Consider the following 27,302-nt stretch of genomic DNA (forward strand, 5'->3'; position numbering starts at 1 on the left):
AGTCCTATTCTTCCTTTCTGCTATTCCATTTTGTTGTGGGGTGTATGGTGCAGTTACTTGATGCACAATACCAGTGGATTCAAAATAACTCGGATGATAGAACTCTCCTCCCCTATCACTTCTAAAGCATTTAATGAAAGTTTCATGTTGAAGTTCTACTTGTGCTTTAAATATTTTGAATTTATCTAAGACTTCATCTTTTGAATGCATTAAATAAACATAACAAAATCGAGTGCAATCATCAATGAAAGTAACAAAATACTTTTTACCACCAATGGTGGGCCAACCATGTAAATCACATACATCTGAATGAATTAAATCTAGCACCCTAGAACTTCTTTTAACACTTTTAAAAGGTTGTCTTGTAATTTTAGTCAACATGCAAGTAGTACATGAATCAAAGTTTTTATCAAAATTAGGAATTAGATTTGATTTCATCATATCCTCCAATTTTCTAAAATTAACATGTCCTAATCGCATATGCCATAACTCACAAGACTCAACAATATAAGCAGAAATCATATTATTATTATTATTAATATTTGCAACATTACATTTGAACATATTCTCACACAAGTATCCCTTTCCTACAAACACACCCCCCTTTGAGAGGATAAATTTATCTCCCTCAAATACAGATTTGAACCCATTCTTATTAAGTAATGGTACAGAAATCAAGTTCTTCCTAACTTCAGGAACATAAAATACATCTTTAAGAGTAAGTGTTTTTCCAGAAGTGAATTCAATCTCTATGGTCCCTTTTCCTTGGACTTGCACAGTTGAAGCATTTCCCATGTACAAAACACTCCCATCTTCATTGATGGTCTTGAACATTTTCTTGTTTTTGCACACATGGCGAGTAGCACCAGAGTCTATCCACCAAGAATCAACATCTTCAATCATGTTGATTTCAGAAATGACCGCAACAAAATCATCATTTGTTGCCCTTGAATTCTTTTCTTTGTTCTTCTTTTTAAAGAACCTGCACTCATTCTTGAAGTGTCCTTCTTTCCCACAAAAGTAACATTCACCTTTCCTTTTCTTTTTGTTGTTATTACCATTGTGGTTTTGATGAGACTTATCATTTTCATGATTTCTTTTTTTGGAAGATTTGCTTGAATTTCCTTCTTCCATAACATGAACCTTCTCTTGAGTAACATGATTCTTAATACCTTCTTGTTTTCGGTATTCTTCTTCTAAACGAAGGTGATTGCCAAGTTGCTCAAGAGAAATGTCTTCCTTCTTATGCTTCATGGTTCGTTTGAAATCTTTCCATGAAGGAGGAAGTTTGTCAATTATGGATGATACAATAATTGTTTCATCCATATTCATGTTATGTTGTTTGTAGTTGTTAAGAATACGTTCAATCTCATATAATTGTTCCATAACAGACTTATTATCTACCATTTTGTAATTATTAAAATGAGAGACAAGGAATTTCTTACTTGTTGCGTCTTCACGCATGTATCTGGTTTCCAATTTGTCCCACAAGTCTTTTGCAGAAGGGCTGCTCTGGTAGATATCGAATAGAGAGTCAGACATACCATTCAGGATATGTCCCAAGCAGATGTAATCATCGTTGTCCCATTTATGTCTGTCTCTTGTCTCAGCAACGGTTTCATCATCCTTCTCTTCAGGCCTTGCCATGTTCAGAACGTATGCCACTTTCAATGTTGTAAGAAGAAACTTCATCTTCTTCTGCCAGCGGATGAAATTTCCCCCATCAAACTTTTCCAACTTAACAAAGTCAGAAGTCATTTCTTTCAATGAAGCAGCCATAGAAATCGAACCTAAAGATTGTTATATATCTTGTTTGTTGGGAAGAGGCTGCTGCACTTGAAACCTGAAATGTTTAATGATTATGCATGTAAAACTCAAAGCGTATGGGGTTGCCACACTAACCTTTAGGTTCGATTCGCCCCCACCAATAACTGTAATTGGATGCAATAAGGAATGACCGGCGAATCCCCTTCAGGATACTATGAGTTCCTTGACGTGTATTGCACAACCACACCAAGCGTATCTCCTAACAGTATTTTACAGATTTATGGTTCCAGCAATTCACTCATGCATTAGAGAATTGATGGATGATTTATAGTAAGAGAATGATGAAGAATTATGTTGTTAGTGTAACAAAATTCTGTCCAAAATTGTGTGTCAAATTAATGCCCAAATGTCAAGTATTTATAGTGCATTATATGACCCTTCATGAGAGAAAGCACCCCTTTGACTTGAATCAATGTTATGGTTCATTAAGCACCATTTTGCCAAAGGTTATGATCATTCACACTTGAACCAATGCTAAGGTTCATTAAGCACTATTTTGCCAAAGGTTATGATCATTCACACTTGAACCAATGCTAAGGTTCATTAAGCACCCCTTTGCCAAAGGTTCTAATGTATATGAAAGCTTCTCATGAAGATTTACAACTCTTGATCTATAATGATTCCATTATTTTGGAAATCACCAACATCATATCCATCAACCCCTCACACCAATCTCAACCACCACTAAACCCAAGACTCACCAAAGCCTACATAGCACTCCAAGCATGGAAACACACATTCACCTCGGACCCAAAAAACATCACCTCAAACTGGTATGGCCCAAATGTATGCAACTACACAGGTATCTTTTGTGCACCGTCACTAGATGATCCTTACATCAATACCGTTGCTGGTATAGACATAAACCATGCAAACATAGAAGGTTCATTACCAGAGCAACTTGGTCTTTTAACAGACTTGGCTCTTATCCACATAAACTCAAATCGTTTCTATGGTTCACTACCCAATAGTTTCAACCACCTTCACCTTCTCCATGAGCTAGACATCAGTAACAACAAATTCTCAGGAACATTCCCGGAGGTTGTTCTTTGCATTCCTTCATTAAAATACTTAGACATAAGATACAACAATTTTCAAGGAAATATTCCTAAAGGCCTCTTTGATCTCAAACTTGATGCACTTTTCATCAACAACAACAAATTCAAATTTTCCTTACCAGAAAATTTCGGAAACATGCCAGCTTCTGTTGTTGTGTTCGCGAACAATGATATACAAGGTTGTATTCCATCGAGTGTTGCGAACATGAAGGATACAATCAACGAGATAATTATGACGAACAGCGGAATGAAAGGCTGTTTACCTAATGATATAGGAAAATTGGATAAAGTGACAGTGTTTGATGTTAGTTTTAATGAGTTTGTTGGTGAATTGCCTGAAAGTATCAGTGGAATGAAAAGTTTGGAGCAGTTGAATGTGGCACATAATAAATTTTCTGGAGTTATTCCTGAGAGTATATGTAGATTGCCAAGGTTGAAGAATTTAACGTATTCATATAATTATTTCAGTGGTGAATCAGAGATTTGTGATAAGTTGGATAATAAGGATGATACAAAGAATTGTATTCCTCATAGACATTTCCAAAGATCGAGTCATGGGTGTGATGCTTTTTATGAACATCCTGTTCATTGTACTGGTACTGGTTGTTCTTTTGTAACTCTACCGCCACAACCACCTCCTTGTCAGCCACCACCTTAACCGCCTCCTCCTCCGGCAGCTTACCACCATTATCTCTGATGAGATAAGAGCTTGGAACATTTAGGTGAAATTGACAAAATTGTTGCTTCATAAATAAAATCGTCACTTGCCGGGTCAATGCTATGAGATTCATTTTTTTTTTTTTTTTTATGTTGTATCGTGAATGAATGTCGGATATGTGCAGTCATTGTCATTGATAGTTACCTTCCAAAAAATCATGGATAATTTATTCCAAAAAAAAAATCATTGATAATTATCAAAATAATTATTTTTATATCTATTCAAATGCCACATTTTGAATTGAAACTGGACAAATATTTATAAAATAACTTATTTGATGTTAGATTAAACTAAAGATATTTTATTAAAAATATAAAAACATCTTATTTGATGTTTTCTTGTAGTTAGGCAAAAATAAAGAAAGGAAAACAAAACAGATTTTCTAAAATACAATTAAGCATTTTTGCAAAACTTTTTTTAAAATTTGTTTAAATTATATGAAATGTGAAACTGATGATAATGCTCGAACTAGATATTATGATGATTGTAAGATTTTGATAAATAATTTTGCTGCTAAAAGAAACTAAAGAAAAAAAACAGAGGGTTAAAACAGTTTACAGCGAATTTTTATTTTAGCATTAAAAACAAATAAAAAATAAAAATGGAATATTTGCGTCCTCTCAAAAGTTTCTGTTTTATTTTCTTAAAAAAAAAAAAATTCTGTTTTATTCTGTCAAAAAAAAAAAGTTTCTGTTTTATTTTTTGTTGTTAATGGACTTAATTTTGTCATGTCTTTAACATTTCCTGAACAAAGTATGAATATAAGCACCACAAAGTAGGGGTGTTCGCGGTGCGGTTTGGTTCGGTTTTGAGCATAAAAGTCATCCAAACCGCGAGATAAAAAAACATGCGGTTTGGTTTGGTTCGGTTGATTTTTAAAAAGTCATCTAAACCAAACCAAACCAAACCAATGCGGTTTGGATAGGTTCGGTTTGTGCGGTTTATCGCGAGATAAAAAAGATATTACATTAACTATAATATTGCCAACTTGTTACAAAATAAACATAGGACATTTTATTTTGTTGTTTATATGATAAAATATTATGTAAAACTTATATCAAAATAGGTAAAGTTAAGAAGAAACATAAGCATGAAACAAATTATTGGGAAGTAAAGGAAACAAATTCATCACTGGAAATGAATTGAAAGAGATGGAAAGGAATTAGAATCGAACCTGATGGTGCAACAATGGAAAAATCGAATCAAAAGAAAATATTCTTGAGCTATGTAATTGGGCTAGTACATATTTAAGTAATATTCATTATTCTTGCGGTTTAGTTTGGTTTGGTTTGGTTGCTGAGATGCAAACCGCAAACCAAACCGAACCGCGCGGTTCAGTGCAAAAGTCATCTGAATTCATCCGAACCAAGTGCGGTTTTTTGCGGTTTTGGTTTGGATTGGTTTGGTTTGCGGTTTTTCTATTGGGTTGGTTCGGTTTTGAACACCCCTACCACAAAGCGAGTTAGAAGCACCACGAACAAAGTATGAATATATGAATATATAAAGGTTGAATATGATAGATAGACATGACTTAAACATGTATTGAACATAAAATTACATTAATATGAATATAAACCGATCATAAGGGAGAAAAAACGAAATGAATATATTTTTTAAGGCATGAATGAAAATTTTGGAAGGTTGAAAACATCTAATTTTTATTTTCATAGACTAAAATCAAAATTCGTTATATACTTAAGGACGAAAAATTTATTTAACCTTAAAACAAATACTTTTGATTTTTATCTCATTATGGAAGCCTCAAAGTTTTAGATGTGGCCCTGATTAAAGATTTTATGCAAATAGTAAGCAAAGGGTTATAAAGTGATACCATTACAAGATTTGTTGGAGGATTACATTAAGGTCTTAATTGTTTTTTTTATAAGCAAATTTAGATAATTAATAATAAAAAGTGTGTCAAACAAAAGGTTATCAATAAAAAATGAAAATTTTGAGAGACCATGGTGTATAGATCCCTCTCTCTCCCTCCTAAATATATAGACAATGACATTGTATATTTGACTGTGTTTTCGCTAAATCTCTGAGTGACCTAGCTTGACGGTGTGCCAAAACCAAGATTAAGACATAAGATGCTGATGTGTGGAATGAGAGACTTCTCTTCGATCGTCAAATATTTGACTTGTTTAAATGATAAGCAAGGTATCTGTAAAAAAAAATTGGTCTAAAGGTCCTAGATGATATGGATCGAGTTAATGGTAAAAAATATGATGATCCATTGCCCCCAAGCCCGTGGCTTGTAAAGATGAGATGCCTAAGAAGTATGTATGACTATCAACAATCCTCACACACAAGACATTCAAGGAGAGATGTTTAAGAAGTGTATATGAAGGTCTATAGTCACCAAGCATGAGGCTTGTAAGGGTGAGATGCTTAAAAAGTATATATGACGCTCCAAAACCCTCAAGCATGAGGCATGTAAGGGCGAAATGTTTAAGAAGTTTATACGACGCTCCACTAAGCAAAAAGACATGTAAGAGCGAGATGGTGAAGAAGTAAAATTGAAGGGGTCTAGTGAGCAATTTTCATGATTTATTACATCTATCAGGGCTTTACAAAAACGGTCCATAAAGAAGAAAAGCACAAGCCCAAGTAACATCGGTAACATAAAACCCTACATCCATCAGAAACCTAAAACGGTGCCATTGTTGCTGTACTCTGAGCCGTCACAAGCTCTCTCACTCTTATCGCCGCAAACAGTGAAACCATGGCCGTTGGTAAGAACAAGCGGATCTCTAAGGGGAAGAAAGGTGGCAAGAAGAAAGCGTTAGTACCAACCCTTTTTTCATTTTTTTACAATTTTCTTTGCATTTTGTATTCATATTCAATTCTGGGTTGATTTGCAGTGCTGATCCATTTGCCAAGAAGGATTGGTATGATATCAAGGCTCCTTCAGTTTTCCAGGTGAAGAATGTCGGCAAGACCCTCGTGTCTCGTACTCAGGGTACTAAGGTACTGTTTTCCGCTTTGTCTTGTTTTTTGTAATTTGATTTGATTTGATTTGTACATTGTTAGGTTGTTTGGTTTGGTTTACTTTAGTTGTGTGCAAATGTATGTCTCTTTTGTATTGATACATTTCATTGAATATTTGGACCCTGATTGTTTAAATAGCTTATATATTCAAGTGTTTGTTATATAAGTGTTTTATGTATAAACTAATTTTATAAGTAAAGATAGAATAAAGTCAAATTGTTTTCACATAAGCTAAAAGTTTTTCCTATAAGCTATTATGGAAATAAGCTGCAAAAACATCTCATGGATATGTCATAAGCTTCTTCGTTAAGCTCTTTCAAGTCATAAGCTTTTTCGTTAAGCTCTTTCAAACAGTCACTTAGTTACTTATGTTCGAAGATAAGGTCAAATATGCCAATCCAAACAGGTCCTTGGACTGAGTATACTTAGTGATGTTATGGTGTTCGTGTTGTGTTTTTGTCAGTGTTGTCAATCTTGTAGTGCGGGTTGTTAAAATTCTGCTACACAATAGTGTTATAGCGCCACTTTACCCGCTAGTTGACAACATTTTTTTTTTGCTAAATAGTGTACCATGAAACAATTTTTATACTAAATAACATATCGTGGAACAATAGTGGTTTGTATAAATTCAGCTACCCGATAGCGATATAGCGCCGCATAGCTGCTATTTAACACACTGGTTTTAGTTACAAGGAATAACAAATATGTCTTAGTCTTTCATGGGGTTGCTGAAAGTTGATCAATTGGAGTTTTGCATGCTTAATGCTTATATAGAAAATGGTTGTTTTGAATGACAGATTGCTTCAGATGGACTCAAGCATAGAGTGTTTGAGGTTTCATTGGCTGATCTTCAAGGGGACGAAGAACATGCATTCAGGAAGATTAGGTTGAGAGCTGAAGATGTTCAAGGGAAAAATCTTTTGACAAATTTTTGGGTATGATATGCGGAACCATCTATTTTTCATAATGTTGTTCGTTGGTATTCTTTTTTAATTTGATTTTGAATTTTTATTTTTATTTTTTATTTACAGGGGATGAATTTCACAACTGACAAACTGAGGTCATTGGTGCGTAAGTGGCAAACTCTTATTGAAGCCCATGTGGATGTCAAGACTACTGATAATTACACATTGAGGATGTTTTGCATTGGATTTACCAAGAGGAGAGCTAACCAGGTGAAGAGGACCTGCTATGCACAATCTAGTCAGATTAGACAGGTAGATACATTGATGCTTTTCTTTTCAAATCATACTAGTTTTCTAGATGCAGATATTAGTGATTCAACATGGTATCCAACACATATTTTAGGTAGAACCTTTCTTTTATGAAATGCTGCTATATATAAAGAATAAATCACTTGTTTTGAACTTATGGTCATGCTTTGTCTTCTAAGATATTTCTTATTAGTTACTAATGTAACACCTTTATTTGGTCAGATCCGTAGGAAGATGGTTGAGATCATGATCAACCAAGCATCATCTTGTGATTTGAAGGGATTGGTCCTCAAATTCATTCCCGAGATGATTGGGAAAGAGATCGAGAAAGCCACGTCTAGTATTTACCCATTGCAGAACGTGTTCATCCGAAAAGTGAAGATCCTTAAAGCTCCCAAGTTTGATCTTGGAAAATTGATGGAGGTATTTTTTCGAAACAACTTTTTTATGTTTGTTCTCATTCACACCCAATATTTATTTTCATAATATCGTTCCTGCACAAAAACTTTGGTTGTTACTTTGGTCACTGATGTTATTTGCTTGACGAGATGAACTCTTTAATATAACCAATTACTTCAAACTTTCCAAAAGCTCTCTATTCGGTTTCTCCATAAACACCTTCAGATTATTAAAAGCTATTTCACAAGTTCAAAACTAAATATTTACTAATCCAATAAGTGCTTGTGTGAAAACAAACTTAATCATATTGCCTTTTAAATTTTAATTTTTATTTCCTTCTGTTCTCTTTTAGCTTGAGTATGCAGTTGTCACATGTACAAACTTATAACCATCTAAAAAGTGTCATTGATTTGATTTGGTTGCTATTTGGTCCTTGTAGGTTCATGGAGATTACTCTGAGGATGTTGGCACAAAGGTAGAGAGGCCTGCTGATGAAATGGCGACGGAGGAACCTACTGAAATTGTTGGAGCTTGATTTGGCGATGATGCTCTTAGTTTGATTTAGATTTCCTGTTACTTATGTTTATTAGTCACATTAAGTTTAAACTTAAGTCCTGAGTTCTATGTAAGCCAAGTGCAGCGGTTTTATTTTGACATTGAGAACATTTTTTTTGAATAAAAATATATCTGAATTTTGTTTGGAGCTCTGAAAATCAGATATGCATGCTATTGGATTGGGCATGGGAGCTGGGTGATTATTGATTTGCTGTGGTTTTGTAGTACTCACTTGAAAAATTTATACTTATATTTAATAGTTTCTCACCCCAAGTCTTTTGGTTGTGCCCATTCATTGCTGAAAAGTATACATTTAACCTCATTGGAGGAAGGAATTTTCACTTTGCTCTTCTCTCTTTCAGTGTTTTATACTGCATATTTGTAGTTTGCATGAACTCTATTGATCATAGTTTGTTCAAATTCGGCTTTGTTACATTCTTAATAGCGCCACATTGCAAAATAAGAACTATTTGTTCTATTATGCAAATGCAATAGCGATGTTATTATACTGCACTAATACTGAAGATGTTTTAGATCTAATATATCAGTGGTCACATACTTGAAAACAAACAGATCAAATTTGAACTTCACTTGAGAGAATACTGAACATAACCATATCTCTATTTTTTCCCTTGATGAACAGATATTTTCTGAGAACACCCTCCCTTTGAAAACCAGCCTTCTCCAACACCCTTTGAGAAGCCACATTTTCTACATCAACTTGAGCTTCAAGCCGCTCCAGGTATGGAAACTCTTTAAATGCAGCTTCAACCACTTGTTTGACAACAAGTGTGGCAATACCTTTGCCCCAATACTTGGAGCTCATAGCATAGCCAAGTTCAGCAGATTTGTTCCTGCATCTATCCGAACACAAAAAGAAATCGATACACCCGATTGCTCGATCGCGAAGGCAAATTGCTCTGAACCATAGAGATTTGCTTGCTATGTTTTGGATGAAGTCAATACCGTCTTCTTTGTTTGTATAAGGTTCCCAAGTGCAATACTTGGCCACTTTTTCATCACTTGTCCACACCAAAACATCATCAAGATCTGAAAGACTAATGGGTCGAAGAGATATTTGGCTCAAGTCAACAACAGAACACTCTTCTTTAGCATCTGATTTGGAATAGGTAGCAGTTTTTTCCATCATGGTTTATTTGGCTTTGATTTTTTTTTTTTTGACGGATATTTGGCCTTGATATATCCAAGGATTGACTATAATTACTAGGTAGATCTTGTTGCTTGGAGATAATTTTAGAGTTTGGAGGAAAGGAACTATATGGTGAAGTTGCTAAGCCACTATGACCGACTATGAAGCAGTGGCGGATCTTGAGTTTATTTATCGGGGGTGCCAAATATTTATAGAATATATAGTAAAAAGTTTCATAAAATAATCAATGTTATAAACTGGTTTGATGGTAGAAGTGAATAATTGTGACATGCGGGACACCGGTTCAAACCCCACTGGGTCCACTTTTTTGGTATAAAATATGAAGAATTTGTCAAAAAATATAAAAGGAGGGTGCCATGGGGTTCGAACACGCGACCTTCTACTGATATACAGACAGAATAACCGCCGCAACACCAGCATATAAGTTGTTATATTACACATAATATGATATTTATATAAAGTTTGGGGGGTGCAGTGGCACCTGGGGATCTCTAAAGAGATCCGCCCCTGCTATGAAGTGAAGAATAGGTGCTAATAAACTATATGACATAAATAAACTGCAAGTAAAATGACGAAAATCATGAAAATTTGTGGGACCATATTGATGGCCTTTGCGTATTTTATTAACTCATGAAATGATTCATTTTCTCACCCTTAATTTAGTGATTTTAAAAATAGATTTATTCTAGTGAATGGATAAACACAGCACGTATTGACAATGCATACTTTCCAAACTAGAAATATATGTGAAGTTTCTTTTTAATATATATATTTTTAATCAATGTTTTAAAATTCAAGCCAGACATCAAATTAGTAAGAACTTCAGTCATGGTTCAACTGTTTTAAACAGTATGAACCGAGTTAATAATTCTGAGCCAAAGTTACCATCTCTTGATGAGAATAAATGTTGAACAAAGGTTGATTACTCTGAAGTGGATTTGGTTTGTTTTGGCTGCTATTTGGTCCTTGTAGGTTAATGGAGATTGCTCTGAAGATGTTGGCACAAAGGTATTTTTTACTTTAAAAAGTGATACTTACTCTCTCCATCTCTTTATATAAGCATCTTTTGCTTTTCTCACTTTTATTAAGAAAAGTTGGCAGTGTAGTTAATGTATGGATATACCTAAAATTCCCCTTTGTTTGTGGAGTATGTATGTAGTAAGTTTTGCGTTTTCATATTCCAAGAGACTTGATGATATTAATTAGAGGTTTATTTGAAAAAGAAGCAACAAATGTATATAGTAATTTGAAAAGAGGGGACAAATTTTTAGTCAAATAAGTGATTATATTTAGGGACATAGAAGTTTATTTGAAAAGAGGAGGTAAGGGAAGGAGATTTCACTTTACTCTTCTCTTTTCATTGTTTTATATACTTGCATATCTGTTCTTTGCATGAATTCTATGGTGGGGTTTGGTATGCACAAATATAAGATTTGTGCACCATGCACAACTTGTGCATTTAAGAGCTGAAATCAATTCTGGGTCATTGATTTATTAATATAAAACTCCAACGGTTGAGATCTGTGCTGTTAAAGGGATGGGTGACCTGCTGATGTTGCTGCTGCTACAGTACCGCGGGTCCCACTTGTTGATTAAATCGGAATATTTTAATTGTTTTTTTTTTTGCAAATGTTGTATTGGGCTTATATAACAAAATGAGGCCCATAAAAAAATGTTGTATTGGGTTTAAAGGTAGAAGGAAATTATTAAATTTTCCTTAAATCTTAATATAAATTAAATATACAATTAATCGTTATTAAAAATTAAATATACAATAAATCATATTTATAAATTAAATTGAAAATGAATAAAAAGTTAGTAGAAGTTGTTGAAGCAAATTGAGAAAATTTAATAATTGGATAAAAATTTAGTAATTAGATTGTTTATCATGTTTTAAAAATTTAGATAATTGGATAAAAATTTAGTAATTGGAATTTTGTTTTAATTGAATATGAATAAATTGGGCAAAAAATAGACAATTCATCCAGTCACACTATTATAAATAGTGTGTGTGATGTATATTAAAGACCACATAGATAATTTATTGAATAAATCTAAAAATTTTACTTTTGCTTATTTTGGTGACCGAAGTGTGTACATAATTGTTGAATGGGTTAAGGTAAATGAACATTAAAATACGCAAAACATTTATTCGTTAGCCAGTTTGAGTTTTTGTATTTTTAAGAATTTCTTTTTGCATTTTTTATTCTTGAGTTTATTTAATTACAATATTATTATGTTATTTTCATTTCAATGTGTTTAAAAAATAGTTGTAATTGGTTATGCATATTAAATTTATAAATTAGTTTTAATAATAACAATAAAATTAATTAAATACAAACCACGTAGTGAATATCTTGATTAATCAATTAACATTTATCCAAGTACTTTCCGTATAAGATTCTTGTTATTAGGGTAAGAGTTGTGGGTTTGATTAGTCGTTGTGACCTCTTGATCTAACTATTAGAGCAGTTTAGGTCGAAGACTATTGTCGTTAGGGTTAGAGTTACAGGCTTGATTAGTCGTTAAAGATGTTGATTAGTCATTGAATGTTCATCCAAGTACTTTGAATCCAAGATTCTTACAGTTAGGGTAAGAGTTGTGAGTTTGATGAGTCGTTTTGAAATCTTTGAAGTAGGTTAGGTCTAAGAAACTTGTCATTAGAGTGAGAGTTGTCGTTAGGGTTAGAGGTGTAAGCTTGGTTAGTCGATAACAAGAGTTTGATTAGTAAGTGATCGTTCATCCAAGTACTCTGTCTCCGAGATTCTTTCAGTTAGGGTAAGAGTTGTGAGTTTGATCAGTCGTTTTGAAATCTTGGAAGTAGTTTATGTCGAAAAATCTTGTCATTAGGGTTATAGTAGGGTTGGACTTTATTTGATCTTGCTTTTCAAATTCATCATTTTTCTAAATTCTACAATTTTATTCATTCTACTAGGGTTGGACTTTATTAGAGCATCCACAATGCTAGTTCCCTAACAAAGACTCTTTAAATGGACCCCACGTGACACATCACTTATTTATAATTTTTAAATAAAAGTACCTATTAAGGACTTAATGACTCCAATGGTAATACACTAATAAGGACTCCAATGAAAAGTACTTAAATATGTCCCACTATCTTTATATCATCAAACAAAAATAATTTATCTATTACTCCTTTTTACAAGTGGGACCAAGTAGTACACATTTTATTACTTTTTTAAACGTGGGACCCGTTAGTTACCCAAGAGAGAGAGGGTCCTTATATAGTTGTCCGTTCCTTAACGGAGACTCATTTTTTCTTCCTCCAATGGAGGGTCCTTAACGGGGAGTGGTCCTTGTTAAGTAAGGACCCCCCATTGGAGATGCTCTTAGATCTTCCTTTTTAAATTCATCATTTTTCTATTTTTCACAATTTCATTCCTTTGATTAGGGTTGGACTTTATTAGATCTTCCTTTTCCAATTCATCATTTTTCTAAACTCTCCAATTTTATTCCTTCTACTGGGGTTGAAGTTTATCTGCTCTTCCTTTTCAAATTCATCATTTTTCTAATTTGATCTTCCTTTTCAAATTCATCATTTTTCAAATTTCCACAACTTTGTTCATTCTACTAGGGTTGGACTTTATTTGCTCTTCCCTTTCAAATTCATCATTTTTCTAATTTTCGCAATTTTGTTAATTCTACTAGGGTTGGACTTTATCTGATCTTCCTTTTCAAATTCATCATTTTTCAAATTTTCACAATTTTGTTCCTTCTACTAGGGTTGGCAGGCACGGATACACATTGAGGAAATTGGGGGCAATTGCCCCCACTACTTGTTCCATATTATTTGTAAAATCTTTGATATTTTAGCTATTGCCACCTGTTAAAATAATATACTGCCCCCATTAAATGGAAATTTATACCATAAAAAGAGTATTTTTTATGAATTTTATAAAATCAAATGTGAAAATGCATTCGAGATGAAATTTTAAATGATTTTTACCGTACTTTTTAAATATAAAGACACATAAATAACAATTTTAATTTGTAGATGTCAATGAGTCTTTAATTTTTCCAATATATAACAATATAATGTTTATAATGTCAAGTATTTTGCTCAAGGATAATAATGTTATTATTTTATCAATTTTCCATTGCTAAAAATTTTGTATAAATATTTATCATATAAAATCTTGCCCCCGCAAATAAAAATTTCTGGATCCGTCACTGAGGGTTGGACTTTATTTGCTCTTCCTTTTTAAATTCATCATTTTTCTAATTTCCACAATTTTGTTAATTCTACTAGGGTTGAATTTTATTTTGATATTCCTTTTCAAATTCATCATTTTTCTAAATTTCACAATTATTTTCCTTCGATTATGGTTGGACTTTATTTGATCTTCCCTTCAAATTAATCATTTTTTTTCGTAATTTCCACAATTTTGTTCCTTCTACTAGGGTTGAACTTTATTTGATCTTCCTTTTCAAATTCATCACTTTTCAAATTTCCACAATTATGTTCCTTCTATTAGGGTTGGACTTTATTTGATCTTCCTTTTCAAATTAATCATTTTTCTAAATTCCACAATTTTGTTCCTTCTATTAGGGCTGGGCTTCATATGATCTTCCTTTTAAAATTCATCATTTTTCAAAATTCAAAAATTTTGTTGAAGGAATACGTTCTAAACCCTAACCCTAGTCAAGATGAAAAGAAATTTGAAAGAGTGTTCGATTGTCTTGTTAATTTACATCAAATATTTACAAATTTATAAAATAATATTATTTTTTATAGCAATATTAATTAATTTTAAAGTGATAGAATATCCGTTTCAAAATAGTAAAGAAGATAAATTGAACAACATCTTGCACCCTTCTCCTTCAAAAAAAAAACATCTTGCACCCTTCGGTAACTATTATAAGCGAAAACACACTCTTAAGATAAATTGAACCTTAAACGTATATTTTTACTTATAACAGTGACCGAAGTGTGAACATGCTAATGTTTGTATTTATATTTTAGTTAAAAATTATGGTCAAAGTAAGTCATGCAAACAATGCATATTAAAAATATGCGAAATGTATTTTAAAACAAGGGGAATATAATTTTCCACAAAAAAAAAAAGAGAATATGATATTTTAAAGTGTAATGTTAACCAGCGCCCCCGGGCCCCGGACACTGGTTAAGGAATCCAAAAGAGAAAATTTTAAACCAAAAGAGGAAGCATTTAATACATTGATTACACAACTTTAAATGCAAATATTAATCTTTTTGAGTCATTATTTAAGCATTTTAAGCATTTAATTCAAATATTACTATATTTGACTTCTTAACTAGTGTCTCGGGTGCAACAGTTAGCATGACTTTATTTTAAAATATAGTTTATCCCTAAGTAGAATAATAATATATAATATCACCAAAAAAGAAAGAATAATAAATCGCAAATATATTCCCTAAAAAAAATCACAAATATTAGGATCTGAATATATTTTTTTACAACAAAATGCATATGGTTTAGTGGTGTTATTCAGCTTCCAGCTTATGCCTATGTAACCAAAAAAATACCAATACGATCATAATAATATTTGATATTTTTTTGAGGAAAGAATAATATTTGATATTTATTGGGCATTAAAAAAAGTAATTATTTTGGAATTCTGGGACCTACACGCGCACCCACGCGCAAGTTTTTTGGGGCTTTTAATTTACATTGTTTCTTTATTTATGAATTATCATCTTCTTCACCCGACGGATCTGAAACGGGTTTTCCCGACCCGTGATATGATCCGATCGGATCTCACATGATATACAATGAAATTCATAGATTATTGCATAGTTTTGATCGGAATTGAAAGGCAAGATGAAAGCAAATATGAATTTGATGACCACGACTTTCGGCCACCGTGTGCCGCCGTTATCCAACCACCGACGTCACCCTTGTTGTTCAGGTTGAAAGAAACGTGAAACAAGAAAGAATGAATCTGCTGAAGAATTGTTTTTTTCTAACGTTTCTGTGCTCCGAGTCAACTCGCCCGAGTCACACAAACCGTCTCTTAATCTTTTCTCAGTATCAAATCTGAAATGAAAGCAAATTAATTTAATTTAATTGGAATTCCGGTGCTAATTGGATTATGGCTGTTTTTTTTTCTTCCTATGTTTAGATTATTACTAGCAGTGCTATTGTTTCATTCAACTATGGAGGTGCATCCAGCAAAAGCAATAAAACCAATATTTGATATTAAACTAATGTTTCATTTTTTTATTGCATTTATTACAGCAGGTTTTAGACTGACAGCTGTCCACAAAGAGTGAACTTGTGCATGGTGCACAAATCTTATATTTGTGCATTCTAAATGCCACCGAATTCTATATTGAACATAATAGTTTGCTTGAATTTGGCTTTGTTACATTCTAACAGTGCCGTATTGCAAAATAAGAACTATTTGTTCGAATTCTCCTACGCAATAGCGCTGATATTTTACCACACTAGTACTGAAGATGTTTAAACTTTAAATCAAATATAAATGTAACATTTTGAATTGCACATCACAGTAGCTGACATACTTGAAAACAAACAGATCAAATTATAACTTCACTGAGAGAATACTGAACATAACAATATCTATACTTTTCCCCTTAATGAACAGATATTTTCTGAGAACACCTTCCCTTTCAAAACCAGCCTTCTCCAACACCCTTTGAGAAGCCACATTTTCCACATCAACTCGAGCCTCAAGCCTCTCCAAGTATGGAAACTCCTTAAATGCAGCTTCAACCACATGTTTCACAACCATAGTGGCAATCCCTTTGCCCCAATACATGGAGCTCAAAGAATAGCCAAGTTGAGCAGATTTGTCCCGGCATCTATCCGAACACACCTGGAACTCGGTACACCCAATTGCTCTATCGCGAAGGCAAATTGCTCTGAACCATAGAGATTTGCTTGCTATGTTTTGGATGAAGTCAATGCCTTTTTCTTTGTTTGTATAAGGTTCCCAAGTGCAATACTTGGCCACTTTTGCATCACTAGTCCACAACATAACATCATCAAGATCAGAAAGACTGATTGGTCGAAGAGAGATTTGGCTCAAGTCAACAACAGAATACTCTTCTTTAGCATCTGATTTGGAATAGGTAGCAGTTTCTTCCATCATGTGATATTTGGCTTTGATGTATCCAAGGATTGATTATAATTAACTAGGAAAGGAAACTTTTGAGTTTGGAGGAAAGGAAACTACATAGCAAAGTTGCTAGCTGCTATGATTGACTATGAAGAAAAGATGCTCATAAACTAAATGACATATATAAGCTACAAAAACATGTGCAATGATGAAAATGGTTAAAATTTGTGGGACCATATTCATACTACAATTTAGTGATTTCTAAAAATAGATTTATTTATTCTAGTGAATGGATAAACACAACACGTATTGACAATGACATACTTTCAAAACTTGAATATTTGAGTTAACAAAAGGACATAAAGGGGTACTTTTTTTAAAATATATTTTCAATCCATGTTTTAAAAACCGAATGAGACATCAAACTAGTAAGACCTTCAGCCATAGTTCAACTGTTTTTAAACAGTTTGAATCAAGGGTTGAATTGACCGGTTTAGTTTGATTTCTTTTAAGAAATGAGATTGATTTTCATGTGCTACAAAACTTTCTTAAATATGCATTCAATTAAATCATGTCAAATAAAAAAGTGACATCGTAGAGTGATTTAATTAGATGTATGTCTAAAATAATTTACGCTCTTCGTCTATACAATGAAATATTACCTTCGAAAATTGCTTGCATCTTTTTCTTAACCAATAGAATGTTAAAATAACTGTTAAGAAAATATGCTGCGTAATTCCATGCATGAGTTTACATTGTGAAAAAGAACAAAAAAGGCTTAATAAGGGTTTACTTAAACCTGATTTAAATTTGGCACCATTATGCATAGTTTTGAGTTTCAACTATATAAAAGCGTGGTTATTCTATAGAATCAAGATGTCTGCCAGCATAATAATTCTGAGCCAAAGTTTCCATCTCATGATGAGAATAAATACCGAAGAAAAACTGAAAAACTAATTTATTTTCTGATCCATGCTTTTCATAAAGAGTGTCATACACAACTACTCCTTAGCTAAAATATCACTCATTACAAGTCTTTTTGAAAGCTAAAAGATAGAGATCTGAAACTAGTTATTATGATCAGATAAATAAATACTAACCTCCCATTTTGACAAGCTAAAATTAAGAACTGATAAGCTAGATTAGAATAAAAACATCCAAAGTAAGAAGTACTTTACAACATAGTGAGCAACAAGATTTTCTTAGTCTTCATTAGTTCTCTTTGAGGTTCCGCCGAAGCACCCTTTGCTGCGCCTTTTGCTGCTACTACTCTTGTTTCCTATGTGAATAAAGTCCCTTAGAAACACCACTGTTTTTCCAGAGAATTTGTTCTTCCCTTTGTTTTTCTTTTCATCACTCAATTTCAGCAAAACATAGTGGATGTTCTGCACCTCGAACTGCAACCGTCCTATCTCTTCCGAACCTTTTCGTGCCTGCTCTATCACTCTTTTTCTTTGCATCTGTCTACTCTTTTCCAACTCCACCGAAGTCTCCCTGCTTGAAGACGGAACACTCTCTTTGATCTCCTTTGTCAGTTGATCATTAGTATCTGCTAATTTCACAACAGCTCCTTCAACGTCTTCTATCTGTCTTTTAACCGTTTCGTATTCGGTGTCGACTCCCTTCTTGTGGCCTCTCTTCTTTGTCTCCATTTTCATTTTCAAATCTTGCACACTCATATTAAGAGTTGTCAGTTTCTGTGCATCCGATGCAAGCCTCTCCAATATTTTTCTTCTCTTGCCATCTTGAGTTCTGTCTTTGATGCTTTTCGACAGATGAAGCTTGTCAACACCCAATTCCTTTTCTACCTCCAATTCTGAAGAGGTGTTCAGGCATCTACCTGAATTATCCGACTGATGGCACATAATAACGTCTTCGGTTGGATCAGAATTCCTTTTCATTGCTTCACCAACCATCGAACCGTCGTCAAAGCAATCCTGTTCAGCGGTTTCCCATAATTCAAGCATCCCATCGTCAGTCCCTCTATTCTTTCTCCTGCAATTCTTGGAGGCTGGATTGTCTGATATTTGATCAAGAGGAATATCTTTCATCAGCGATCCATTTTGGGATTTTGTTCTCCATGAGTTGAGATCGAACATGTTCTCATCCTTGAGTTGCTTCTCTACTTTTCTGTAGTCTTTTTGTGGATTGGCTTTAGAGGATAGATTTTCCTCCTTGACACGTCTTTCAACTACTCTAATCCTAGCCTTCATGCCTATCAAATCCGAAACGCCGTCCAGCATCAAATTATTTTCGATTACACTTGGATTGATGTTTTCTCCGAGACATGTTTCAATTACATAATCCTGGACACATCATGACAAACAAGAATAAGTAGAATACACAACATAATCTTCATATGCTCATTTAACGCGGGAATCGGAAGAGGAAAACTAAAGTATATTGTAAAAAGCTAAAACAGAAGACTACCTTTTGTTCCTGATTGCATACAGCCGAAGCTTTATTTGTTTGAAGGATGGTGTGCTCTAAGGAAGCGAAATCCTCTTTCAAAGAACTAATGACTGGAACATAAGCAGACAAATGACCCTTCAGTCCTCCGATTTCACTTTCCAGAAGACTGACTCTTTCTGTCATTTTTTCAATCTTCGAGCTCTTTGCAGCACTCTCATCTTGAAGTCTCGTACAAACTCCGGTAAGCTCATTCACCTTATTTTCCAACAATGCTTCACTAATGGATGAAGTTTGAAGATCAAAATAGAATGTAGCAGCCTCAGCCTCCCAAAGTTGAAATTCATTTGTTTTATCCATCAGTTCTGAACTCAATGTTTCTTCTCTAGCCTTCTGTTGTTCCACTTCCTGGTGTAATAATCTCATCTCTGACACAATACTTCTATTTGCTTCATTGAGGAGTTCAATTTCTTTTTTGTGATTCATACAACCTTCTGATAATTCAAGAATCTGTCTCTCGAGATTTTCATTGATCAGGCTTGATTCTTGTTGTTCCATTTTCAGTTTTTCAACATTTCTGCAAAACTCTGCGTTCAACATTTCCACGGCCTTTAGCTTTTCCTCCTTTTCTAACAGTTCTGTTTTCTTCTTTTCAAGATGATCCTCTGAACTTTGAATCCGATGACTTAAATTGTCATTTGCATGTTTGACTTCCTGCAGATCTTTGTCCATTGTACTAACCGACTCCTTCAGATAAACATTCTTTGCTTCGTTCGCCTCAAACTGTTCCCTTAACAGACCAAGCTCCTGTTTGAGGTTATTATTCGTACGGTGAAGATCACTCAGATGCTCGGCAAGTTCTTTTTGTTCAAATACCTTCTCAATGAAAAAGCTCTCGTAAACCAAGCTAAGGCTTTTTAGATTCAGCGCCTCATGGAACATCACACTGCTCTCATCTTCAGCAGCAGACTTTGCTTCTTTGAGCTCCGAAACACTCCTAATTAGCAAATTTTTCTCCTCAAGCACCTTGTGATTTTCCTCCTGAAACATAAGATTTGTGTTCTGCAAATCTACCAATTTCGTACGAAGAACCTCCATTTCAGATTTCAACACGTTCTCCCTCTCTTCCCCCTCGGTCAGTTCAGACCCCAGTTGCCTGTTCATCTCCAGTAGTTCAAACTTAACTTTCTGCAACATCACATTCTGCTCTGTTGTGTTTTGAAACTCATGCTCAAGGTGCCTTTTCTTGGAATCCAGTTCTTTTCCTTCAGATTCTTGCTGCGAAAGTACGGTGAGGAGGACAGAATTCTCTACAAGTAGCTGCAGCTTCTCTTCCTGTGTTTTTGCAAGAGAACCTTTCAAGCCCTCAATATTATTCAAAATATGCGATATAGAGATTTCCTCTTGCTTGAACCCTTTGTCGTGTCTCCTGTCTGGATCGACCTGAAGAGCCGCTAACACTTGATGAATCCCTATTTTGAATTTTCTGATTTCATCGAGCAAGAAATCTACCTCCATCTGTTGCATAAGGTTTTCACCCTCCAACTCGGAAATAACTTTCTCAGAAAATTTTGATGCCTCAATATGTTTTTGACATTCAAATAGTAAGCCTGAGTTCTTTTGCTCCAAGTCTTCCATACATTTTTGTAAAATAAACATCTCTACTTGAGCATTTACAGCTTTATCAAGTTCTTCTTCAAATTCTACCTTCCCCAACTGACGCTCTTCTTGAAGCCGAAGAACAAGATTCTCCAAATTTGCCAATCGGGATTCACTTGAGTGTTTGTGATTAGCATGCTTTTGTTTCTGTGCCGAAAGCAAAGCATGAAGTTCTTCCACTTGATTGACTTTGCTTTCTTTGTCTTTCTCCATATAAGAATATTTTTCCTCCAATTTAGTAAACCTTTTTTCTAGGTCACTTAGTTTCTCTTCGACACTCCCCAATTGGGATACCAGGATGCTCCTTTCATTAAGAAGACTGGACTTCTCATTGTTCAGCACATTGCAGAATTCTTCCAAGCTACTTGATTTAGCTCTTAGACCTTCAAGCTCAATCTTTGAATCAGACAGAGACTTCTCCAGCAAGGCGTTCTTCTCCAATAACTTCTGCATACTTTCGGTGATAATTTGCAATTGTGACAATAAAGCCGATTTCTCACCAACAAGAGTGGATTTTTCTTCCTTCAGAACATGGCACGACTCTTGAAATTTCTTCACTGTATCTCTTACTCCATCTAGCTCATCATTCAAACTTGATAGGGAACATTGCATAAAGGCCTTTTCGCTCAAAAGTTTATCCATATCCTTCGACTTTTCACGAAGAGCTTCTTTCTCATCTTGCTCGACTTTGCACACCTCCTTTAGTTTTGAGTTCTCCTTTTGTAAATCCATCACAGATGCCGCAAAACATTTAGGATTCAAACCTACAGACTCTAGATCTTCCAGTATAGCCCGGTATCTATTATTCAAGCCCTTGATCTCATCCTTTATTTGATGAGATTCATGTAGGAGGTAATTACTTTCTTCAACTTTTACGATAAATTCTCGTTCCAGATTCTCTTTGATCTCCTTCAACTTGGAAATTTCCATTTGCTGATCTTTTAAGGTCCTAGTGGAAGAGAAATTAAGCACATGCAAAGTCTTGTTTTCTTCCACAATATGTTGCATTTCTTCTTTGAAACCCTTTTTGGAAAGTTCCAGGTCCTCCAACAGCTGAAGCCCGTGTTTAAGCTCCAAAGCAAGAGACCTTTGCTCCTCTTGTGACTGAGAGTACGAGTTGTGCAGAGTCTGCAGAGTAGATTCAATTTGAAGAAAGCGAGAATTTTCTTCGTGCATCAGATTCTGCAGCCTCTCAAACTCAGTATGCTTCTCTAAAAGCTCTCGATCTTTTAAAGAAATCTTCTGCACTAGATCGTCAGCCTCTAGTTGAAGAGATTGATTTGATTTCTCCAACGTGTCACAATGTTTTTCCGCAGTCTTTATTTTTTCAGTGCCTAGCTCAATTTCTCTCTTCAACAGTTCAGAAGTTTCATGGGCATGCAAAATTTCACTCTCCATCGAAGATATTTTCTGCAAGGACTGCTTGTACAGGATAGATACAGCTTCTTTCTCATCATTCAATTCAGCAACTTTTTCCCTCAGCGCTTTAACTTCAGACTCTGCTCTTTCAATTTGCTCAGTTAGCATTCTGGAATTCTCCTCTGCAAGGTTAATCTTAGACTCCAAAACAGATATCTTTTCAAGAGATATTTCATAACGAAGAAGACCAGCATCCTTATCAGCTTCGAGCCTTGCGAGTTCTTGCTTGAGGCTTTTTGCTTCAGTTTCTGCTTTAGCAGCCCTCTCATCATGCCCCTTTGCATCCAGTTGAGCCAAAGATAACATAGCTTCAAGGCTAGCTATCCTTTCCAGACACTGGTTGTATTGAACTAGACCTGTATCCTTCTCAGATTTTAGCTCTGCTAGAGCTTCCTTCAATATTCCGATTTCAATTTCTGCTTTGCTTGCTCGTTCATCAAGACCTTCAGAAATGTTTTGTGCCTTATTAAGCTCTTTTTCCTTTTCAGATAAACTCTCTAAACTCTTCTGATACTGAAGAAGGATAGACTCCTTGTCACACTGTATATCTGCCAGAGTTTTCCTTAAGGCTTCGAGTTCAATCTCTGCTTTCCCCCCATGCTCAGACTCAGAATGGTTCTGGATGTTCCCATCCTGTTTTTCAGCTGATAACTGAGAAAACTCAAAGATCTCATTCAGCTGCTTTAGACCCTTTCTACTTAAACCTAACACATCTTTCTGTACATCAACTTGCTCCAAGAATGCACGAATAGGATGTAGCATTTCGGGTGTGCGTGGTTCAGCCTCAGGGCCTGAAGAACTACACGGTGAATCATCAGTCAACAGAAAATTTTCTTGGTTGGGAAATGCTTCTGCCATGGTTCTATGGGCTTGACGTAGCTCTCCTGTTGCATGATTATATCTCTCTGCTAATGCACGGTATGCTCGGTAGAACTCCTCAACTAATTTCATGAGTTCTGGTCTCTTCTTATAGTACATCTCCGCCCTTCTTGCAAAGGAGTCTGCATCCTCTTCAATAAGCTTGATCATTGCTTTGACTTTTGCATCCATGTCTGTAGAAAGTATATAAACACATAAAATCAATCACTTGCCAAATTATGAATTTTCACAAAATATGTTGGTAAATAAATGATTTTATATCGATGAATTTTGTCTTGAAAAAACAATGCCACAGGTAAGTATGCTCGGCTTTGGTAAAATGAAATGTGTAGACCATCATGGTGATCTCAAATGTTTGCCTAACCCAAAATGGTACCCCCTCCGGTCTCAAATATAAGCAAAAGTTGATGTATTAGGTCCAAAATTTGGACCAAATACAACAACTTTTCCTTATATTTGGACTGGTGGGAGTAATTTAGAGGGTTTTCACCTGTTTGTTACAGATTTTTAAAAAATAAATTATAATCTAAAGTTAAAAAACTGCTTCAAATGAGAAAGTAATTTTCATTATGGTAAACAAATATAAACTAGCTTCTGTTAGGAAAGTTCATCTAGATTCTAGCAATATATTCAGATTATTCAAGCATAATAGTAGACATTGAAGATATATGGAGACAAACCTGTAAGATTTTCCTGAAGCCATTTTGAATTCTTTGGGCTAATGTGACTATCCCACCACCAAGAATATAAGCGTCTGGAGTCAGAATGCAACATGGTTGCCATAACCCCAGCAAATAACAACAGTAAAGCTGGTTTGGATTTTGCAAAACTGCAAAGTCCTGATAACGAATCCAGGCCTTGCTATCAATATATAGATCTCCCCTTCTTTTACCTAACATCAATAAAAAAAACATTGAATATATTCAATAAGAAATTAAGAATAGCACATATTGATGACATCAGACTTTACTAATTACTCATGGATTAATCTATAAGAAGTTATATACTCTATTTTTATATTGAAAACTCGGTATTCGGCCCAATGACCAACTAATCCAGGGACTAATCCCACCGTCCACTGGCAAAGGCCTCATTTAGAGCGACCGGGAGACCTTGAAAACCGGGAGGATTCAAACCGGAGACCTTGAAAGTTATATACTCTATTAACATGGATCATGCTGCATTACCTGCTCAATTAGACACAGCTCCAATATCTTCTTGTAACAAATAGAATTTTATGTTCCAGCAGCTTTAACAATTCAAAAACAGGACAACTGAAAAAAGAAAGAAAAAAAAAAGAGGCAAAATTAAATAAGAAAATACATAAGAAAGAACATAAATTAAACAACAATCTATTTGAGTAAAAAAATTCTCTTTTGCAGAATCTAAGAGATCTTGAACATGAAAAACAAAAATCACACGCATCAAATGGCTAAAAAAAAAAAAATTAAATAATCAGTGGAAGAGATATATTACTAGCATTGGTAGTATCGAATGTACAATAGGTATTGTTAAAAAATGTTTCTTTTTTTATCCAAAACAAAAAAAAAATGTTGTTTCTGGTAAACAGTAACATCAAGAGTGTGAAGAGACAAAGAAGAGAGAAATCTTAAAAAAAGGTTACAAACATGAAAAGCAAGAAACAGTGACATCAAAAGGAAGGAAATAAAAAAAAAAAAAAACAGTGTTCATGAGTCACGACCAAAACATTAGATAAGAACAGCAAAAGTACAACCTTCAATGAATATGTGAAACAAAATTTTCAACAAGATCCAAAACTTACCAAGTAAAAATCAACCCACAAAGTGAAGATCTAAAAAAATGAAATGGGCTTGAATAAAATCACAAAAAGCATAAAACTTTGATCTCTATAGTATCAGTCACACCACAAAACCATGAAATCTGGCAATGTCAGCTTCATTACTAGCTGCTGTGATAATACAACACCTTCCTTCCTTACCCCATTTTCTCTCTCTCTTTCAATGATACACAAAAAGTAACATTTTTTTTCTCTCTCTAGAAAATGGGTTCTTGTGTTGTGGAATTGCAAATTCTGACACACTCAATGACCCGTCAACATAACACTGGTGCTGTGTTGTTTTTTGTTTATGCTTTTGATAATGTTTAGTTTAGAGGAAGATTATGACAATATTAGTATATTAATATTGTAGTGTATCCTTAAGATAAGGGAATGTGTAAATGTATTGTGATTTGATTTTGAATCCTCTAACAATAGTAATTATGAGATTATGTAATTCAATGCTAAGATTATATTTCGGTTAATCTGATTTACTATTTTGATATAATTAAGGACCAACAACGTATTCTTCAGGTTTTAAGCTGTCCTTCATTGTTATTTTCAAAATTTGAGTTAAATGACTAATCTACCCTTATTTGTTTATTCCCTTGGCTTTTGTTCCTTTTTCTCCCTTCAATAGTGTTTTTTTTGTCTTCATGTTGAAGTTTCCACTTTAGGAGACCCATCATCCAATCCATCATCTTTGCAACATGCCAAAATGCTACAATAGATCTCTCAAAAAAAAAAAAAAAAAAAAAATGCTACAATAGAAATAATTTTATATTAGTAAATTAAATTTTACATTGAGGATATTTTTTTTTTTTTTTGCAAGACGTTGAGGAAGTTATATTATTTGTATTTTGATTCCGTTTTTAAGACTTAATTCAATTGATAATGTCGGTATTATTATATTAAATATTAAAAATCTTTATTTAAGTTTAAATTCAGAACCTTACCGTTGTTGTATGTGTTAATTTTAGATTCTATTTACTACTTTATATAATTGACAAAAAAAATTACTGTTTCGAGTCAATTTTTTTTTTTTTTTCATTTTACAAATCAAATATCATTTTAGTGGTGATTATTTTGTTTATAAAAAAAAAGAGACTAGTACCACATGACACACACTTTGGCATAAGTGATTGACGTGTAAAATGTGTGATGAGTGATGAAATTTTTTTGAATACTGAGTTCAATTCTTAATGATAAAAAAATATTAAAGAAACTTATGTTAAGAATGGTCCGTCTAATGGTTTAACTATTTCTTAATTTCTTTTTGACTAGTAGCTATTATTATTTTTATTTTTGCTAATATCAATAATTATTTCTTTATCTTGTTAAAAAAAACAATTTCTTTATCACAGTAAAAAAAAACTATTATTCATGGAAATTCATTTATTAATTCAATATATACAGATTGTTTTTACATTATATTTTTCATGCACTGACATTTATGTGCTATTTTAAAGCATAAACATATCTTTTTGACCTGATATAATTAAAAATTTGCAACATTAATTTTTTATGACTAAATAACATTGAATTTCAATTTTTATATATTAAGAAATGAGTAAAAAATTATACTGTACAAATTAAACAAATATAAAATACTAGATAATTGAAATTTTATGATTAAAATCTATATATTCTAGTATTACACCATATTGATGAATAAAAACTGTTCACTTTAATAAGCATCTTGAATTGGATATTAGTATTAAAGTTTTCTAGAATAATTTCAACGGTCTTTTTGACCATTTATTTCAGCAGTTTTTTTAGAGGTATTTCAACTTTGTTGAAAATAATGGTTGATTGTAATTTGGTTCACACTCCCATATTTTTCCTTTCACGCATAAATATGGCTTATTTTTTACATAAACAAAAAACGACAGTAAAGGGAAATATCGTGAGAGAAAAAGAAAGAGAGGGATAGATATATCATATCTAGTCAAATAATTTAATTAAAAGCTATTTTGTTTTATTTGTCCATTCCTTCCATTATCTCAATGTAACGTCGCTTTCGTAATAAGAATGATTAAGATAATATGAACCATATGATTAATAATTCACAAATATTCTTCACGGTTAAAAGTAATAAAAAACATATTCACCATAAAAAAAG

General features: G+C 33.7%; 2 protein-coding genes, 1 long non-coding RNA gene and 1 pseudogene across 3 annotated transcripts; 3 read left to right on the plus strand and 1 right to left on the minus strand.

Moving 5' to 3' along the window:
- The first annotated feature begins 2,403 nt into the window (after positions 1-2,403).
- Positions 2,404-3,843, plus strand: LOC146958591 (leucine-rich repeat extensin-like protein 6; annotated as a pseudogene).
- A 2,419-nt stretch (positions 3,844-6,262) lies between these two features.
- LOC146958592 (small ribosomal subunit protein eS1-like) lies at positions 6,263-9,035 on the plus strand. Its single transcript, XM_085740112.1, has 6 exons — positions 6,263-6,387; positions 6,468-6,573; positions 7,392-7,529; positions 7,626-7,811; positions 8,031-8,231; positions 8,647-9,035. Exons 1-6 carry the CDS (start codon positions 6,329-6,331, stop codon positions 8,740-8,742), a joined length of 786 nt encoding a protein of 261 aa, XP_085596238.1. The 5' UTR covers positions 6,263-6,328; the 3' UTR covers positions 8,743-9,035.
- A 1,768-nt stretch (positions 9,036-10,803) lies between these two features.
- LOC146958593 (uncharacterized) lies at positions 10,804-25,615 on the plus strand. The gene is made up of 2 exons (XR_015024685.1): positions 10,804-10,941; positions 25,403-25,615. It is a non-coding gene; the product is annotated as an uncharacterized LOC146958593 (long non-coding RNA).
- On the minus strand, positions 17,957-25,383 carry NET1A (Kinase interacting (KIP1-like) family protein). Its single transcript, XM_085740111.1, has 5 exons — positions 25,166-25,383; positions 24,570-24,656; positions 24,063-24,274; positions 19,447-23,555; positions 17,957-19,322 (listed from the first exon to the last, which is right to left on the minus strand). The coding sequence occupies exons 3-5, from the start codon at positions 24,163-24,165 to the stop codon at positions 18,219-18,221; spliced, it is 5,316 nt and encodes a 1,771-aa protein (XP_085596237.1). The 5' UTR covers positions 24,166-24,274; positions 24,570-24,656; positions 25,166-25,383; the 3' UTR covers positions 17,957-18,218.
- Positions 25,616-27,302: the final 1,687 nt, after the last annotated feature.

This window comes from Medicago sativa, chromosome 1, assembly GCF_051527215.1.
Source record: "Medicago sativa cultivar Bolivia chromosome 1, Bolivia_mono, whole genome shotgun sequence".
Lineage (NCBI taxonomy): Eukaryota > Viridiplantae > Streptophyta > Magnoliopsida > Fabales > Fabaceae > Medicago > Medicago sativa.

Excerpts from the sequence above, each read along its gene's own strand:
- NET1A (XM_085740111.1), bottom strand. The coding sequence starts at position 24,165 with ATGGCAACCATGTTGCATTCTGACTCCAGACGCTTATATTCTTGGTGG. Across the intron at positions 23,556-24,062 it reads GCTTCAGGAAAATCTTACAG|ACATGGATGCAAAAGTCAAA; the intron begins GTTTGTCTCCAT and ends TACTTTCTACAG. Across the intron at positions 19,323-19,446 it reads TATGCAATCAGGAACAAAAG|GATTATGTAATTGAAACATG; the intron begins GTAGTCTTCTGT and ends TGATGTGTCCAG.
- LOC146958592 (XM_085740112.1), top strand. The coding sequence starts at position 6,329 with ATGGCCGTTGGTAAGAACAAGCGGATCTCTAAGGGGAAGAAAGGTGGC. Across the intron at positions 6,388-6,467 it reads AAAGGTGGCAAGAAGAAAGC|TGCTGATCCATTTGCCAAGA; the intron begins GTTAGTACCAAC and ends GTTGATTTGCAG. Across the intron at positions 8,232-8,646 it reads ATCTTGGAAAATTGATGGAG|GTTCATGGAGATTACTCTGA; the intron begins GTATTTTTTCGA and ends TGGTCCTTGTAG.